Raw genomic sequence first — 20120 nt, 5'->3', positions numbered from 1 at the left:
ATAGATAGATAGATAGATAGATAGATAGATAGATAGATAGATAGATAGATAGATAGATAGATAGATAGATAGATAGATAGATAGATAGATAGATAGATAGATAGATAGATAGATAGATAGATAGATAGTCCTTCCTCAGAGTATGCGTCAGGTTGCCGTTAAACCCTGGGTTGTTCTCATCCTGCAGCGGTGAAATCATCTCCAATATACATTGCTGAAATAACCTTGGTGCGAGACGAAATGAAATAAAGGCGCGTTGTCCGAGCGCTGTTTCCAGCTGCTCCAACCAAACGCCGGTTTATGCCTGAATATTTCACTTTAATGGGATCCTGGGCGTAGCCGGCCAAGCCCAGGGCCTATATCCCGGCCCATGACAGCGAGCGCCGCCTCACAAGTTGGCGATATTTCACGTGGGAATCGAAAACATCCTCATAAAATCCCACTTTCCAACACGGGACGTATTTTACAGGCTTTTTACAGAATGAAGCGATCACGGAAATTAAAGATTAGGAGTCCTCAATTCCGGCCATAAAGCCAGAAATTAACAGGTTCTGGCCCGCGTGGGCCTCGCCGCGTAATTGGAAAAAAAAAAAAAGAAGAAGAAGAAGACGAAGAAGAAGATGAAGGAATGGTGAAGCTGAGAAGTTATCACCAGGCCGGCTGGAGAAGGACACCTAGATTATATCATCAGCTCTTAGTCATGACAGCTTATATTGCGGCTGGTTTAAAGCTCCAAGGTCAAAGGACGACCGTATGAAAGAGAACCCGGGCGACGTCTAAATCTCCATTACAGGTTGATAGTTAAAATCCCTCCACGCCGAGCTGCAGGCTGTAAATTAGCATTCAATATGGAGTCGGAGGGGGCGCAGCTTTTAAACCCCCCTCTGCAGGCTCTCAGCCTGATTGCTAATCTGACTTTTTTTTTTATAACAACACTGTCGGAAGCAACTCGCAAGGGAAAACCTGATGAAACCGGTGAAATTTGAATACATTCTTTCCGCTCGGCGACGCTGTCAACCGCAGCTCAATTTGTCCCGTCCGTGTCCGTTCGCTACTTGTCCGTCTTCATCCACTTGACGGACATTTTTATGTATTTATTCTTTTTTTTTTTTTTTTTTTGTTGCTACAGCCGCGTTCAAAACACGATTACCGTATCGCTTCCGATTCTTGGCTGAGAAACTGAACACAACAATAACCACCACCAACACATGCTAATGTATATATATGTCTGTATGTCTGATATAATATAATATATATACATATTTGTATTTTTGTATATATATATTTTTTATTTAAATATAGCATAGACAAGCTGCATGATACTGTGTGCATAGACACAATATTTGTTTGATTTCTAATAAAAATAATAACAATGTTTAGCACTTGCTCCTCACAGTAAGGAGGTCCCTGATTGGACCTTTCTGTGTGGAGTCTCCACGTTCTCCTCGGGTCTGTATGGGCGTTCCTCAGGGTTCTGCGGGTTCCTCAGTCCAAACACCTGCAGAAGGTTCACTGGAGACACCAGATTCTCCAGTGGTGTGAAATGTTTAAGGTCTCCAAACGTGCACGCCGCCCCTCGCCCCTCGCCCAATCACAGCAGGGATGGCCTCCAGATCCCCCCCCTGACCCTGAATGCAGGATAAGTGGCGTAAATAATGAATGAATGAATAATAATTCCAATAATAAATGACTCCTATGACTTCATGAGTAATCCATACAGTCATTTATGTTCATTTGGAATTCCGTCTTTGCCAATTTTCTTTGCAACCCGTTCGGACCGCCGCTCCCGGAGCTCGTAGAGGAGAAGACGGGAACACGACACCTGGAAACAAGACTTTCGCGTCGTAAATTCAAGGGGAGCGGCCTTGAGCTGACATTACATTCTCTGTGCTCGTAATGAGCCCTCAGACGGCTCGGCTGGCTCCTCTCCGATCGGCGGTACGAGCCAAGGATCACCGCTGTCACACGTCCAACTATCCCTGGGCTCTCTTGTCTTTTATTTGACATCCCGGCCGTGATTAAGACAAAAGCCTTCGGAGATCCGAAGGCCATTAGGGTCTTTCGTGTGCGGACGAGGATAGCCTCTAATTACTTAAATTAATTAAATTCATGATTTCCTTTAAATTGAACCCATTCATCAGCGGCGCTGAGCCGGGACCATTAATGATTTAAAGACACCTATAAAGGAATTATTGAGGACACGGGGTGCACAGCCCTTTTCGTGTTCTTTACGGCGCTGATAATTGCTCCGAGCAGATATTTACAAAGACAGGCGAAGCATTATTCTTTCCCCCGTACTCCCAACCCGTGAGTAAGACCTTCGCCAAAGCCGAGGGAGTAAATAAAGTGGCGAGGGGTGACCCCGCGTCGCCGCGCCGGCGGTGTGAATGCTTCGCCGCCGTCTTATCTCGGGTCGGACGCCAGACTCGGAGCCCCGGTACTCTAATCCCCCTCTTCCCTGAGCCCGAGCCGCGCACCTCCCGTTGACAGTCGGCCGTGTAATCCTTCGGAGATCTCCGCGCCCGCGCCGTAAGCAAAGCAACGCTTCCCCTCCGGAAGAACTCCCACCGCCGCCCGCCGCCCGCTGATATTTTCGTTTTGACTTTGAAGGTACCACGGAAGCCGTAACACCTTTGTTTTCTCTAATTTCCATCTGTGTTTGAGGAGCTACGGGGGGGGGGGGGATGAAAAAATAACATGGCGCCGGCTGTGTTTGTAAAAAAAAAAAAAAAAAAGGAAAAAAAAAACAAACCAAAAAAAAAACTCTCGTAGACATGTTCTTGCAAGCGGCCGCAGACAAAAGGCTAAAAATCCACGGCGCCGCTGAACTAATGTCAGCAGCCGGCCGGAGAGGCATTTCACAGCTGAAGGATGAGACATCTTCAGTCTTTATTGTGCGACGAAAACCGTGTTAGAATGTAACTCGTGTTCAACGTACTAAATATGCCGTGCTGACGACAGCAACAACAGCAACATACATACTCTGCTGCATTACAGATTTTCTCTGTTTCATAATTTGCATAAAAAAATATCACATTCCCAGTCAAAACCACACTGCCATATTACAAGGTGGAATCCTTTAAATGTGATTTTTTTTTTCTTTTTTTAAATCATCTGTATGGAATTTGATTTTATGTGTATTGAAGGATTTGAATAATATCGGTTTGAATGATCACATCTGACCGAGAACGCGCACGTCAAACATACAACCTTAAATTCGGGTTCGCGGTGAATCAGACGGGCATTGAAATGTTGTTCTAAAGTAGGTAATTCCATATCCGTGGATGAGGATAAAGGCCTTGTTTGTCTGCTGTGATTGGACACCATACAAAGAAAACCAAGTCCTAACCAAGTGAATATCGGGCTTCGGCCAAAAGACGATTGCAATTCATTTTAATCAGTGTACTTGCCTGAAGCTGTGAGGGACCTCTTGACCCTGGGCATCGGGTAAGTGGTAGAGATGCAACCGGCAAACGCAATACTGCCCTAACCTGCTATGTAAAATGCACTCGATACAAGAAAAAAGAAAACGTGGATGCGCTCTACTTTTCATCAACAATTCCTCATTCAAGAGGGTGTACTCGAATGTATAAATAAGACACGTTTAAGCACTAAAAGGACAATTGTCTGTTTCAAGAGATGAACTCAACTCATCCAATCCCCATGTTTTTCGGTCCGATTTGAATTCCACCTTCGGCCGCTGACACGAACCCTCCGCTCTCCTTTACAGCGGCGGATATTGCAGTTTTTATCTGTTTATTCATTCATTCATTCATCGATTCTCTATAACGCTTACCCTGCCGTCCGGGTAGCGGAGGGCCGGAACCGAAAGGCCGGGCAGTCAAGGGGCTCCTATAAACCTCCTGCATGTTTTTTACTGTGAGAGGAACCCGGACTTTCTACAAAGAAAGTCCCCTAACCGCTGCATCGCCGTACCGCGGTGTATTATTTATTATACCGAGAAATAAACAAAGTGTAATATTGAATTGGTGGTGGAATAAAAGGCTCTATTTCACTGACTGGTTCTTGATGATTGATTGGTCCCACTTTGTGATGCAGCAGTGCAACATATGAAAGGGGGCCCATTCAAACAATCCAGAATGACCTAATTACCTCATTTTAAATTCTCCCTGAGTCCAAAGTATCATTGCATTAGACTCCAAGTCCTTTAGGACTTTAATGGATTTAGAAATCAATAACACAGGGCCTACAAAAGGAAAATAAATGTAATTTATTGTTCAGTTGCAGAAATATTATGCTCTACCTGATATTGAAGTTTATGCCTGTACTTTCTAGCAGACCCAAACCCACACATACGCTCTCTCTCACACACACACACACACACACACACAAACACATACTCACACACCTCCATACGTTGACACCCGTGTTTACATCCAACCTTCCCTTGTAATGAGACCGGTGCTTCCAGCGTGCCTGCAAGCGCCCCGGGAATGGACGAAGCCGGAGGAGGCTAACGAAGCCCGCTACGCTGTTCTCCGAACACGCAGGAATCCAAATGCATTTGATCAGATCAAAATATTTTCAGTCTTACGATAGAAATAATGCATATGTGCGGCAAAAGGAGGAGGGGGGAGCCCTTGGCGTTGGTCAGGATATAAGATGATGAATATGTAAGTGAACGCTACATGTGTTTTTATATCGCACACTACTTCACACCAAAGGCATTGGAGATTTCTTATTTAAGAGACGCCGTAAAAATCACACGGGAAGAATAATACACTCCGAAACGCACATTTCTTTTTTGACCGAGATAAAAAATCACCGGCTCCAGCCCTGTTTATCACGCGGCTGCTCGGAGTAATGGCCCCCGGGACGTTACAATGTGCGATTACTCACGTTTGGAGAGCGGCTGTTTTCAAACCTCGGTCGAAGTCCGGGGCCGAGGAGCGAGAGGGAAACGGGTCCGATAGGAGGACACCTCGCTGAAAAAAAGGCGTGCTTTTTGGCAGAAAAGGCCGATGTGAATAATAGAATATCAGCCACCGTGTCTTCTGGACAACTCCGTAATTGCAATTCTGAAGTGATTTCGCCTGGTCCGGATATGCGCGGTGGTGAATGTTCCGGTTGAATATTTCAACAATTATGAAATGGAAAGCCCTACAGATCATCCTGTTCCCTCCAGGAGAAATTATACATATTTTTCGGGGGGAGATCATGGGATGTCTCATCAAGCGCACGTTCGCAGATTAATATTGTCCGCTTGTTAGTGGAAACTTGCAAGTAACATCATAATCATTTTTGGTGAACCCTGACTTTCCATTTAGTACCAGCAGAAACAAAATATACCCTCATTCCACTCAAACATCTTGACTACTTGAATAATTGGACACACTTTGATTCAATTTCCCCAGGCAATGGATTTGGTAATCCCCGAACATTTTATCACGAGCCACCACGAGGCGTACGGTCTCAGAGAAATGAGAACGTCGCGCCGTTCATATCTTTCATTATGCCAAGCCACAATTTCAACCTGCTGGTTTTTGCTAATTTCCTATCTATACTGCTAATTGGAAACAAAACATCATACGGTTGATAGTGCAATACAATTTCAATATGTTGAGATTACGAGCACATTAGATGATTTTAGCTTATACTTTAAACGCCGCTGGCTCTCATCGCGGCGGCGGCGCTGCTCAGGTGCTACGAGCGACTGCCTCGACTCGAAGGTTTGTTGGTTCAATTCCCGAGTTGAGGTGTTGTTGAGTGAGACAATGAAATCATGGGTCACCCGTGACGGCTGAATGTGGATGACACCTTTCGCTGATGACGCTGCGCTGTTCGTATAAACTTTACAAGACTAAATAAATGGTTTTCTTCAAAATGAACCGCTTTAGGTAACTGTATTATTTCATGAACTCAAGCAGCATTTTGTCCAAATCATTTGCAGGAAACACTTGCTTTTTTTTTTTGTTTTTTTTTGATTCCCTCAAAATAAGACACAGGTGGTGTAAGTAACTGCTTCGTTTCGTGCCAACAACTCATCTCTCCTCTTGCTATCTGTCATGGAGGTCTGGCGTAGGGTTGTTTGTTTTTGTCAATGTAAATCTACTAAATGTGCTTGGAGCAAACTCCCCGAGGTATTGCAGGTACCTGAGCGGAGGTTGATATTCTAATTGCAAGCTGTAAGCAAGGGTACTGTTCAAGTTTCCAACGTGCAGATTTCAATAAGACTGAAAAAGAAAGCAAGCCTACTCAGAAAGACCGAAAAGTATAAATATATAATGAATCACTGCAAGACAAAAACACCATTTAAAAGAAATCAAGGAACAAAACTGGGTGACGCAGTGAGATTCAATCAGGGACACCTACCCAAGGGTGACATCTCTGGTACCCCTGCCAAGTAAGGCCCATCCAGAAACTTGGGCTCATTATCATTAATATCCTGGACCTTGACGACGAACTCGGACTTCGGCTCCACGGGTAAATTGGTGAGTCGGTCGACGGCCTGAGCTTGGAGGGTGTAGTAGGCCTGCGCCTCCCGGTCCAGGCGTTTCGTGGCGTGGATGTCCCCCGTGTTCTCATCGATGGTGAAGATGGAGGTGGCGCCCTCTCCCGATAAGACGTACTTCACCTTGCCATCTCCTTTATCCACATCTGAATGCAGCTGTTAGAAAAGAGAGAAGAAAAAAACAAAAAGGAAGCCATATATGAACACATGAATAAGAAATTCAACTATTTTGACGTTTGCCTGTGGGGAACTCCTCATTTTCTGGAAAAACAAATGAGCGGTTAGCGCTTTAGCTTCCTACTGGTGACCTTTCTGTGTGGAGCCTCCATGTTCTCCCTGTGTCTGCTTGGGGTTCCTCAGGGTTCTCCGGGTTCCTCCAACGGTCCGAACCCACAAAAAGGGTTCCCCGGATACCCTGAATTGTCCAGACGGGTGAATGAGAGGGTCAATACTTGTATGTCCGTAAACGCGGGCTTGTGATCGACTGGCAACCAGTCCAGGGTGAACCCCAGCTCTCGCCCAATGAAAGATTGGATCCTCCAGGAACCCCAGGATCCTGAGTGCAGTTAAATAGGCATAGATAATGAATGAATGGATATATCCAGGAAATATTATAAATATCTTTAACAAGTTTTTGCCGGCTGAGCTCAGGTACCCAGCGTTCATTAGGAGTCTCTTTGAATATACTCCTTTCAAAGAGGTGACGGATAAAATTATTATATTTTTATTGCCTATTTTATCACAGAGAATATTGGCTCGTGTTTTTTTTTTTTTTTCTTATTTTTATAGAGCTGCTAGCAAATATTAATCGGAGTTGTACTGTTTTAAAAGCAGATGTTAAGGTCACAATTAAATCAGACAAACAGCGCTCGGATCTGGAAACCTTTGTAGTCACCAAAACATCCACGCTGTTCATGACAGGATGATTATCTGCCGGAGTGTAAAGATGACCTTAAAACCCCGAGCCCTCAAAGCACAACTCAAAACAAAGTCTTTGAATATTTCCTCAGAAGGAACATTCGGATTTATCGTGAGGCGGCAGAAAAATAACAAAACTGAAAAAAAAAAAAAAAAAAAGGATTCAACCTCAAATAACCCCATTTGGAATCAAAGCTGTTCAATGTGAAGGAGAAGATGAAAGTTCCCAGACATGTTTTGAACATGCTCTCCTGACGCTCATGAGCTCGTGGCTTTTCCCGCGTCACCCGAACTGTCACACTTTGGTTCAGTTCATAACGAATGACCTTTATAAGTGCATGTTTTGGGGGCTATTGTTTGCTGACTTTCAGAATTAGGTTTAAAATGATATTACACTTTCACTCGTAGTCCTTTTTTTTTCTTCTACTAATCTTTGCTTTTGTTTTATTCAGTGTTCTGGAGAAACTTGAGAGCAGATGGTCTCTCTGGTCTTTGCCGGTTAGCTTTAGTGTCGAAATAGGAATCACCAAAGACTTTGTGCATGCCATTCACAGTCATCTTGAGCAAAAGTGTGATTGCAAAAAACAGATATTTAACCTTCAGGTGAAAAGAATTCCACCTTTGACATGAGATCTGACAGAAGATGCTGCTATGGATTCATGTCGTCGGTCGGAAGGGGCTCCCGCCGGCGTCGTTTGTGTCCGGTCATACCCAATTGGATCCAAATCAATTCTCCTGTCTCCGAGGGGTCGGAGGGCAAAGGACCATCATCTGTCAGGATGCTAACAAATTGCCGTAGTAACGGTGGCGGGCGCGGTAACGGACGAGGTCATTAAGAGTTTGAAAGGCGTCTTTTTCCCCTGCTATTTGTCATCATAAGAGGAACGTTTAATTGAGGTGGACCAGCGGCGATGCAGAAACAAATAAATAAACTCTGATTGTATCGATGAGACACAGGAATTATTGCAGGGCAGAGGTGATGAATCCACATGGGACATTCAACCCGGGTTCAGCGCCCTGCATGAGGAAGGGAGCGGCGGGGATTTGAACCGCCAACCCCTCAAAGGACCAGCTTGCATCTAAACGCAGTACATTTTGCTCGCTCTAAGCGATCTCAGGCAAAACTGTTCTCAGTTCTACTACCTCAGTGGTGGAACAAACTCCCAGAAGCAACAAGACTAGCATCATCTCTCTCAACCTTCAAGAAACAGGTAAAAACTGTTTACTGACTTTTTACTGCGCTGATGCCCCAGATCAGGTTAGGCAGCAAGTTAGGCTATGCAGTGTGTGTGTGTGTGTGTGTGTGTACGTTTGTGTATGTCTTTGTCAAAAAAAAAAAAAAAACTCACTAACCCAAGCTTACTGTTCTGTATATTTCCTGTGCTTCGTGTATTTGCAAGTGTATTTGCAGTCCCTATGTCCTCTATTGTAAGTCGCTTTGGATAAAAGCGTCTGCCAAATGCAATGTCATGTAATGTAATGTAAACGTAAAGGTCCTTTGCATCCATCGAACACTGAAAACAGCTAGAAAATTATAAATATACAGGACTGTCTCAGAAAGTTAGACTATTGTGATAAAGTTCTTTATCTTCTGCAATGCAATTAAAAAAAACAAAAATTACTTTTTCATGATATTCTAATATTTTCAGATTGGATTTTTGAGTTTTCTTAAGATATAAGTCATAATCAGCAATATTGAAATAATAAAAGGCTTGCAGTATTTCAGTTGATTTGTAATGAATCCAGAATGTATGACATTTTTGTATTTGTAATTACATCACAGAAGATAAAGAACTTTATCACAATATTCTAATTTTCTGAGACAGTCCTGTCTATATGTTTTCTGTGTGAATTTGGGATTGCTGGGACTTTTGTGGATGTGGTTTGGGGTTCAAAGAATTCTGTTTTTTTTTTTTTTTACTTGGAAGTGGGAGGGAACAGTTAGTTGTATTGCAGGCCAACAACAGCTATTGCTTATTAAACGGACATTTTACCATCACACGGGTGTTTCCCTGACTAAAATGCTACAATATATATATATTTGCAGGGCAAAAGCCTTTTGTACACAATTTCTTTTTTGCAGGAGAGCTGCTGTTAAATCCCTCTCTTTCAATTTGCCCGCAAATGCCAACATATCATTCGATCATTTGAAACAATGTTACTCCAGGTGCCAAGCTGCCGGAGGCGGGGACAATTTTGGTCAATATCATCCGATAATACAGAAAAAAAGAGGAATACACGCATTTGATGGAATCCATTAGCACGCTGACGAACGCCCTGCTTTTGGCGCGACGACAGCGATATGCGTCTAAACGTCTGAGAACACGTACGCCGTGTTTTCCCTCAGAAGCTCACCGTCTCCCGCTGCCAGGAGCAAGCTCGAGGTAAACTGTCTGCTGCACGGAAAGCAAACATTTAATCTGGGGGAAACCATCCGCGACAGCTCGCTTCCCAGTAAATGCCACGGACGGGGAAAGCTAAGCTGACCGGCCACGAAGCGTGCAAGTCGGGTCAAGGGGTCGTGCACGCTTCGTCCTGCCACCCAACTTTCATGGGAGACGGGAGGAACACACCAGGGCTGCATATATATTTACATATATTATCTGGATCCACTTTTTATCTCTATATTAGACTATATCAGAGGTTATAAAACTGAAGTGTACCCCTGCCAGGAGCATTTTCTTTAATTAAAACCATTTAAAAAAAAAACACCACTGTTCGTGTCCCGTTCATATTCAAATGTGTTTTCCGCTTGTATTACCGGAGATGTTTGCATTAATTGCAAAAAAAAATCGGAAATAACGCTCAGCGGGTTTGTTTCTCGGTTTCCCCGAAGGCGATCGTGATACGCCGCAGCTTGAAGGCGCGGGAGCGGGGGGAGGGTCGGGACGTGAAGACAAACGCGTCTGAAATCGGGGCCGACACCCACGATCACTTTGTATCCAGGTGGCCCTCATGGGACCGCTGGCTTTTTACGCTGCTCTTTTGCGAAGGGAGACGGACGGCTTCACGCTATTTGCAGTTTGAAATAATAAAAACTTTCCCTGCTGAGGCACGCATTTGGAAATTGAAAAAAATATAAAAAGAAATTTGAACCCCACGGGTGAACGGAAAGCAAAATGGAAGCGGTTTCTTCTATCCGTCGGAATCCGCGCGATACAAGATGGATACCTAAGTCCGCACCCGGAGGCGAGGAGCCGGCTGGGAAACAAGCCCGGGCCGCCGCCGGAGAGCCCTCGATCAACACCCGCCCCGGAGGAGTTTGAGTCGTGCACGGAGCCGAACGCACACGGCCACGGAAGAAGCCGAGATTCCGCTCCGACGCACCGTTTCCTTTTTCGGGACAACAAAACACCGACCGCATCCCGTCACGGCCTGTTATACATCCTGCCTTTTTTATTTGTAGAAAATCCTCTGTGAGCGGGGATGTGGAGTGAACTGCACACTTATTTGACAAAACTGTTCAATAATTCATGGGCCGGCGTGCGTGAGAGAGAGGAGGGGTCATTCTGCGGCCAAAAGAGGGACCGAGGAGGCAGACGGGGGTCTCGGGTGCAGACGCCCCCCGACACGCCCGACTTTTCGTCCCTTCACCCGGCCGCGTCCCGGTGGAGCCGCGAGAGGCTCGGCGGCTCAGACGCCCCCCGTCTCATTTAGAGCCGGGAGGCGGGGAATTAGCGATCGCCGTGGAGAAAAGCGGCTGGCGATCACACAGCGGCGTGCATGAATCAGCGTGGGATCTGCACACACACACACATACACACTCCTCGGCCCGCTTGATTCTCATTCGCTTTCTTTCCTTTCCACCGTGTGTAATTATCTCACTCTGAGAACGCTGCGGTTTTCTAACTCTTTGAGCCTGGCAGCTGCTTCATGCTCCCCGCTTTTTCCCTTCCATCTTTGATTTTTATTTCTGAACATATTCAGTTCTTTACCTCACAAATAATTGTGACAAACAACCATTCGTTCTCTCATTCGTACATCTGGACAATGTAGGGTCTTCACTGAATCTCCTCCATGTATTTGGACTGTGGGAGGAACCCCACACTGACAGGGGGGGCGTGGAGACTCCATAATCCTCCATAATCCTGAAGACAACTGACAAAAAAGAACAGACAACCTCTGGATAAACTGACCGAGAAACTGATATTTTCTTTTAGGCTCTGTAAAAAGTGAATTATTGCATTATTGGCTCCATGTCCCTCTGTATCGTATCAGTCAGTAAGGACAGACCGTCTGTCTGCCTGATTCAAGCCGTCCCTGCCGCTGATGGCGGGAGGAAGAAGGATGAGGCGTCTTTGCCGCTTTTAACCCGGCATTTACGGGAAATAAAAGCCGACGTGAAAAGCAACCCACGTCACGGCCTCAACTGAGCAAGCAATTTGGTCCCACCAAGATAACTAGAAGGGAAAAAAAAAAAAACACCTTGTGCTCAGCAAAGTGCCACCGGTCATTCAGCTCCATAGATCTGGCCTTTCGAATTTCAGTGCTTTTGGAAAATAACGTTTTTTTTTTGTTTTTTTTTTCTTAATGACATTGCTGTAGTCGTCGGCCTGCAGATTTGACTTTCACTCCACTGGCATGGAAACCAGAGGAGCAGCACTCTGAGTCACTTTAGCAAAAAGGATTGCTCAGATTGGAAAAAAATATTTTACATGTATGAATTTCATGCATGCATTCATTCATGATCTCCCTCACAGGGACACACATAGACTTACAAACATTCGCCCATCTGGACAATTTAGGCTCTCAAACGAACCTCCTGCATGGGTTTGGACTGTGGGAGGAACCCGGAGAACCCCGAGGGACGCAAACACGGGAAGAACATGGAGACTCTTCCACACGTGAAGGAATCCTGGGGGAATCCAACTCGAGACTTTCAGGCCGGGAGACGGAAGCGCTAACCGCTGCGCTGCCCCTCAGTGTATTTCATTAGCCTCGTGTCTGACAGGTCTAACACTAGAACATCATGTCTCCCAATTACCAGCAGGAGAACTGACATTTTCTTTTGTTTACAAAGAAAACTGTGTTTTTATGGAGATTGTAACTGGGAAAAAAAGATAGAAATCTTTTAGCATTTAAAATCTAAATGAATCCGCTGGGAACGGAGCATTGAAAACAAAGCGCCGACTCTGTTTGAAAGGAAAAATTAATTTTATTTTACCGTCTGCATGCTGATACAGGTGGCGTTGAACGGGGGAGGGGCCGTGAAAATGGCCAATAACGTGCGCACAGCCCATGCCGATATTGCTTTTTTTTAGAGGCTAAATGGGAAAACACAAGGAGGCAGTTTTCCTCGGGAATGAGGCCAGGTTCACCGCGCGTTCTTTGACAAGGAAAATCAGCTTTCAATCAAACTCGGACCTGATTTTCAATATTCTGACAGCCATTAATACACCGTCTCCATCAGGCGACGGACGCCACTCGTACCCGGGCTCGCTCAAAATCGAAGTACCTGGAAACGGAATATCTTTTTTCGAAATAACGAATTTCAGAAATGGACTTTGACACTTAAGAGGAAAAAAAGAAGCACGTGTTCACAATGTAAATGGTGAATTCTCGAGGCTGTTATTGAATCAACACTTGTCAGAAAAAAAAAAAAAACGACACGAACGTGGGCGTGGGCGTGGGCTTACACGCCGTTGTACATCGACCTGCGCTTGATGAACGTGTGAGGCGTCATGCGCTCGTAGCCCCTGGTGTTGCTTAACAATATGAAACAACGTGATCCCAGTGAATGCTGCGGGAGAAGGTGTGTGGGCTGCGAGCGAAAGAAAACCCTGCATAATTACCGGCACCGCATGTTTACTTAAAGCAAAAGTTAGCATCGACTCCAGCGGGCATGACGGTGCTGTGCGTGATGTCAAATGTCAACACACACACACACACACACATACCGATCGCATTGTATCCAAATGGAAAAACGGACGCCTGTTTGAAATCCGTTTTTTTTTTTAATTTTTTTATTCAATTCAAATCGGCCACAGAGGAACAACCTGGTTCCGGCACCTGTTGGAGAATTTGAAATCACTCACGGCGCTGAACTCGGACAGAAAAGTACTCAGGGTATCTGCAACTATGAAATATGCATCCATGAACTTCTTTTACTATTGTCATGACTTTTTTTTTAAATTCAAATGTCAACGAGAGTTAGCTATTTTGGCACAACGGCAGTATATTTGGAATAGCCCTTGACACACACCGTAATTAAAGACGCGCGACGGAGCCTCCCAGGACTTTCTATTTCCTGCCCTCCTGTCTTTTCTCCTGCGCCAGCCTTGCCACCCTTTGTCATCCACATCAATGAAGGTAATAAAGCTAGCAATCAAGGGAAGTTTTTAGTTTATTTATTTCTTTTTTTGCATGTATATGTGTGTGTGTGTGTGTGTGTGTGTGTGTGCACGAAGCATTCATCTCCCCTCATCACAGACGCACATGAATGGAAGACAGGAATAGGCATTCCTTTCAAAGCGTTATAAGGGAGGGAATCAAAGCTCTTTTGTCACAGAAAGACTCCTCAGATCTCATCGGTGTGACTGTTTGCATTTTTTTTATGTACAAGCAACAACTGACAGAGTGGTGATGGGGGGAAAAAAAAATATGCGAGAGGGAAAGGAGGGGGAAATTGTAACGCTCACATGAAATGCCGTTATTAGAGGGAACGAATGGATCCAGATAAAAGTTTCCTGGTCGGCAAATTAAAAATTGAAGAGCGGAGGAGGAGGAAAGGTGCGCGTTCTGCTGCCGTTACTGAAGGTAAACCTGAATGAATGAATGAGGTGACACAGCGGTTAGCGCCTCCTCCTCAAAGGGGGTTCCTCAGGGTTCTCCGGGTTCCTCCTACTGTCCAAAACCGTGCAGGAGGTTCACTGGAGAACCTACATTGTCCAGATGAGTGAATGAAAAGGTAAATAGTTTCATGTCTCTATATGACGAATGAATGAGAGGGTGAATGATCGAACCTTCATGCAGCGATCGGACCATTTTGGTTCTACCTACTGACCTTTGCACTAAACTGTACACAAAAAAAAAGAAATAAAATAAACCTCTGCTGCTACTCTCATGCTGTCAAATGTCAGTCTGTATCTGTGTGCACTTTGTACTTCAAACCTCACAGTTCAATATTTACTGTTTAAAATAACAGTGCACATTATTGCTAATTTGCACTCTCTTATTATTATTATTTTGTTATTTTCATGTCACTGTGCGATCGTGAGAAACATCTGCATTTCTCTGCATGTCCAGTATATGCGAAGAAATGGACAATAAAGCTGATCCAGGGTCAGAAATCCCAAATGAACTGTGAATTAGATCCGCATGTCTCTATATGACATGTGAATGAGCGAGTGAATGCTTGCATGCCTCCATATGGTGCGTAAATGAGAGGGTGAATAATTGTACGTTCCTACATGTGCACCTGTCGTGCAACGATAGCTGGGATATGTGCAGTAACGAGTGCAGGATAGCGCATATGTGAATGAATGAGTGAACGATAGAAACCGCAAATTGTCTCATCTTATATTGCGCCCGGCAGAGCTAAACGTGCGAGCTGCTAAGCGGAGCCTCGGGAGCCGCGCAAGGGTTCGGTGTTTTGCCAAAGGACTCTTGGGCTCACAGGCAGAAAAGGGCAGGCGACGGAACCGCCAACCTCCCGATTGGACGGACGCCCGCCCCGCAGGCTGAACCAAAAGCAAGTGAAATGCAAAATAGAGAGTCTTGACAAAAACCCAAATTTGAGAGAGTGAAGAAAAACTAAAGAGAGTAAAAGGGAGAAGAGAAGCAGCGAAAGTCCGTGAACCTGCAACGGTACGGAGCGGAATCTTGGACGGTGGAACGGAGGCTGCGACACGACCTCCCGACTCAGACTGGGTTTTGTGACAATCTTGGCCGCGTTATAGATAAAGAACTGGGAAAACATTGTCGCAAGCCAATTTTTCCGGCAGAGTTGATGACACTTTGGAGGAAACGCAACACGCACGGCCGCTCCGACAGCTAGCATTAGGCAAACAAAGTTACCTGGCGCAGATATTCTGCGGTATACTGGTAAATCTGAAGTGAGTCACCTTCATCTAAAGGCATTTGTCGTCTCCGATGGCATTTTTCGTTCGAGCCGAGAACGATCATCTCGGCGGTCGGAAACAGGTGTGCCGTGACGTCTGGAGGGGCTCGACGGAGTTCACACAACACCTTGCGCCTCGTGTAAATCCTCGCTTATTTTATGTCAATGTATTCGTCGCATCGAAATGATGCTAAAACTGTAAGTGACATCACATTGCTGCTGGATACATTTGAAAAAGTCACACTCCCTGGTTTACATTCATTCATTCATTAATTTTCTACACGTTTATCCTACGCTGGGCTGTCATTGGCTGAGAGGTGCAGTTCACCCCAGAAAGGTGCAAAATTTAGAGAAAAACAACATTTTATTCACTCACTCACTCACACAGCATGAAGAAATACAAAGATACAGCTATGTTGATCATTTCACCTCTCATACTAGATGTGAGAAAACATGGAGAAAACATTTCTCACTTTCCCACGCTAACATGAAATTAACAAAATAATAATAATAGATTGCACATCAACAATAAAAAAACAATAAGCATTTAACTATAAAGGATAAAGTGCACACAGATACAGTCCGCTGGTTCTGAGGTGAAAGGATGATGGAGATTTAACAACATAAAAAACTGAAATGTATAAATATATGTCATTTGAATTTGACTATGGAGAGTTTTCGGTGCAATTTAGTGCAAAGAAAATCAGTATATAGTATAGAATGCAATAGCGGCATAATGGATTTTAATGTAGCCAAGCAAAAATAGTGCAAAGTGCAAAAGAAGTGCAGTATTTTGTCGGAGTCGACCATTCAGTCGTTCATTCACCTCATACATCCATTTATTCACTCATTCACAAGTCACATAGAGATATAAAACTATTCACTCTTTCATTTACAACTCAGACGTACAAAGTCAAAGTCAGCCTTTTTATCCATTTACCCACATGTAGCAGACATACAGAGGAATGGACCAGACTGTTCTCACTTTCCCACCATGACATGAAATTAACAAAATAATAATAATAATAGAGTACATGTTAAGACTAAAATGCACCAAAAACATTAAACCATAAGGTGAGGTGAAAGGATGATGGAGATTTTACAACATCAAACCTGAACTGTATAAATGTATTTAATATGAATTTGATTATAGAGAGTAGCAGCAGAGTTTTTTTTGTGCAGTTTGGTGCAAAGAAAAGTCAGTATGTAATAGGATGAAATAGCGGGTGAGGAGATGAAGTGCCTTCAAAGGCCAAACAAAAAGTCAGTATATAGTATACAATTCAATAGCAGCATAATGGATTTCACGGTAATGTGGGAAAAAGACTATAATGCAAAGTGAGAAACAGCGCAATATATTGTGCACATAGAGATATAAAAGCATTCACTCTTTCATTCAGACGTCATGTAGAGACACACAATCATTTACGTTATATTCAAATTGATGCTATCTGTTCATTATCTAACGGGAGTTTGACTTTTGTTCAACTAGAAAAAAAAAAACCTACATCATTTCTCAGCGTGGTGCACAAAAATGGTACTTTATGCACTTTCCAATGAAAAAAAAAAAAAGTTAAAATGTTTTACAACTTTGGGAAAGTGTTCTTCTCTGCCAACAAAAATGGCTGGCCTTTCCAAAGAGGCTGCTTTCCATCTGTCTTGCAGCCCCTCCTCATTGTCTTTCATATGAAAAAAAGAAGAACAGTCTGGCAAGCTAATAAAATGCTTTACAAATGAGGACGGCATCTTCTAGGTATCTTCTAGTGTTACCCGCAGCGGGTGCACCATAAACATTACATACATTGGTCGTTTTAGAGGCTCGACTTTGGCATTTTGACTATCTCGGTCCAAAAAGGCTGAATATATTATGATGAGATACGAATACAGCCGTCGGAGATATGCGAACGCCTCTCACATACCAGAGGCGCGTTCTTAAAAATTACATAGGAGTTTAAATGTAAATATTAGCCTTCGCGTATCCGCCTTGTTTTGACATTTTCTCTTTTATGTATATGTATATTCTTTTATGTATATTCGCCTCGGCAATAGATATGCAATAAGACTGATTTGCAGAATGTGTGTTGCATGCTCCTCAGCTGCAAACACGCCGATGGTAGAGTCCTCTCAGTTGCTCTGGATTCAGTGAATAAAAGTAATTACAATGCATTTCACTGGAACTAAAGTGATCTAATAATAAATAATAATACATAGGTTTTCTATAGCGCTTTTCATGATACTCAAAGATGCTTTACGAGTGAGAGACAAATGAAATAGATTTGACATCCTGTAGGTAATGTGTTTTTAACAGGGGAATATAGAGAAATATACCTCTATGAACATACACTCACAGCCTTAGTCATAACCATTAAGTATATTCTTGGCTTTAAATGTATACTTATTTATCTGTTAGCATTTTAACCCCCTCCTGCGGGGCAGAGGTCGTCATCGGGGGTCCGTGACCCCTCAGGCGTCCGCAGAGATAACAGCTATGTTTCAGCGCGACAGCGGCGCTAACAGTCCATCACTCTGTTTCCCTTTTCCGCATTAATGTTTAAAATTTGAATATCTTGTGATTATCATGCAACCAGACGGACGCTAACAGGGCGTGTTTATGAATATGAACACATATGAACCTGCATGAGAGCTGTGTGTTCTTTGACTTGCTTAGCACTGAATGCTAAAACACTATCAATTTGTATTGACCGGGTGGTATTTTGACGTTTAGCATCTACACGAGCATTATTGCAGGACAAACCCTTAATGAAGGTTGATGTTCAGCAGGAGTGTAAGCCCTGCCGTGTGGCATTAAAAATTCGGGAATGGGTTAAAGGAGCATGACAACGGATTCAAGGTGATGACGTGACCTCCTGATCCGGCAGCTGAGCATCTGTAAAATGTGCTGGAAGGACAAATCTGATGCAAGGAGGTCCCACCCTGCAAGGTACCGCATCTTCTGCTAACAGCTCGCTGTCAGACATCCATAATACTAGTATAGTATGGCAGGTACAGTTTGTCTGAGTGTGTGTGAGGGTGTGTGTGTGTGTGTGTGTGCAAGAGAGACTGTAAAGTACAAAAATCTGAGCAAATATATAAAAAAATAAAGAAAGAAATCCCATGAGACGGCACCTCTTCTTGGCTCTCGGCGAGCGAAATTGCACCTTTACACATCTGAAGATGTGCACAGACATCCACACACTCAAAACTACACACACACACACACACACACACACACACACACACACACACACACACACACACACACACACACTCACTCACACACGCCCAAGATTACAACTACCTCTAAAAATATACTGCACTGCTCCATACCTTATAATGTCCCCATATCTGCCAGAGAGAACCTCCTTTATCAGGACTGAGGATCTGGAAACGTGCACATATAAACACGTACGTGCACGCACGTGTTCATAAATGGGTTTGTTTCAAGCCCGGTTTGGACCACTAATTGTCGTACACACACGTGCTGCGCAGATACTGGTGATGATGTATCGCAATGTACTTTTACATAAAGTCTTACTGTTGTTACGATACATGAGCTGCTGACGCACATTGTTTGCGATACCCGACGATCCGGGAGCGGAAACGAGCAGAATATCGCCGTGTTTACATTGTGTCAGTCTCTCTTCTCTGTATCCATCCTGGAAAATGAGATCAGCCAGAGAGCGAATTAATAAACGCTGCTAATCCGTCGTGTGGCTCCTTGTAAAACACGCTCGCTACACGCCGAGGCTCGGCCCGCCTCGGTTTGCTAGCGGTCGAAGCGCGTTACAACGCCACAGATCAAAACAGCCAACCGTTAGCTCCATTTGATTACACCTTTAAAGAAAAAGAGACAGCGGCGGGGGTCGGAGGAGGGGAGCGAGATGCAGTAAAACCCCTGAAAGGGATATAAAGAAGGGACGAGGTGCTCGGAGACCTCGGCTTACGCATCCGGCGCTTTTTCGCATTTAACTACACGTCTGTCCCATCTCTTCTCACGAGCGCCTCGTGCATCAAATCTTTATAAATACCAGAGCCATCAATGCCACCTTTAGTAAATTTACTTCAACAGCGCCAATTAATTGATAACTATATATTTTTTTTGTTAGCTCTTGAAAAAAAAATCCCCACCAGGAGTTCTGGCAGATAATGCCGCTTCTGAGGTAGCCTAAGGTCGCGGCGATTACAGGTCACCCGTTAACAGGCGTCTGCCCTGCTTAAGAAAGCCTTTTTCAAGTAAACCATAATCTCAGCGGCCCTTTGTAAATCCAGACCTGTTTGATATCAACTCACAGCCACGTTGGCCGTCCCGTCAGCCATTTCCAGTTTAATCTCGGTAGATGTTAACATCACCGTTAATTAGCTCTGGTTACGCGGCAGTTGGCACGGCATGTTAGAAGATCTTCCTCGTAAATTGAGAAGACTCACTCATTCGCGTTTCATTTGAAAACATGCAAGTGTTCACCCTCATATTCACGCATCCGGACAATTGAGGGTCTCCGTTGTTCATGTTCCACCTTCCTGCATGTGTTTGGACAGTGGAAGGAACCTGGAAATCCCTAAGAAGCCTGACAAGGGGAGAACATGGAGGCTGCATTCACCTCACCCTGAAGAGAACTCATTAAAAAGAAGAGACAACCTCTGGATAAACCGTCTGAGAAACTGATCATTTCA

The 20120-nt window shown here is 44.2% G+C and overlaps 1 protein-coding gene across 1 annotated transcript in view; it reads right to left on the bottom strand.

Annotated features, from left to right (window-relative positions):
• The window catches only part of LOC147231794 (cadherin-7-like), a 115614-nt gene that overhangs the window by 60592 nt on the left and 34902 nt on the right, over positions 1-20120 (bottom strand). Inside the window, exon 3 of the mRNA XM_086150892.1 lies at positions 6334-6628. Coding sequence (XP_086007018.1) covers positions 6334-6628 — 295 coding nt within the window. The remainder of the gene's footprint in view (positions 1-6333; positions 6629-20120) is intronic.

Source organism: Fistularia commersonii, chromosome 8 (assembly GCF_037954325.1).
Source record: "Fistularia commersonii isolate RoL2024-O1a breed Wild chromosome 8, RoL_Fcom_v1.0, whole genome shotgun sequence".
Classification (NCBI taxonomy): Eukaryota; Metazoa; Chordata; class Actinopteri; order Syngnathiformes; family Fistulariidae; genus Fistularia; species Fistularia commersonii.
This window is presented reverse-complemented; position numbering and strand designations above follow the sequence as displayed.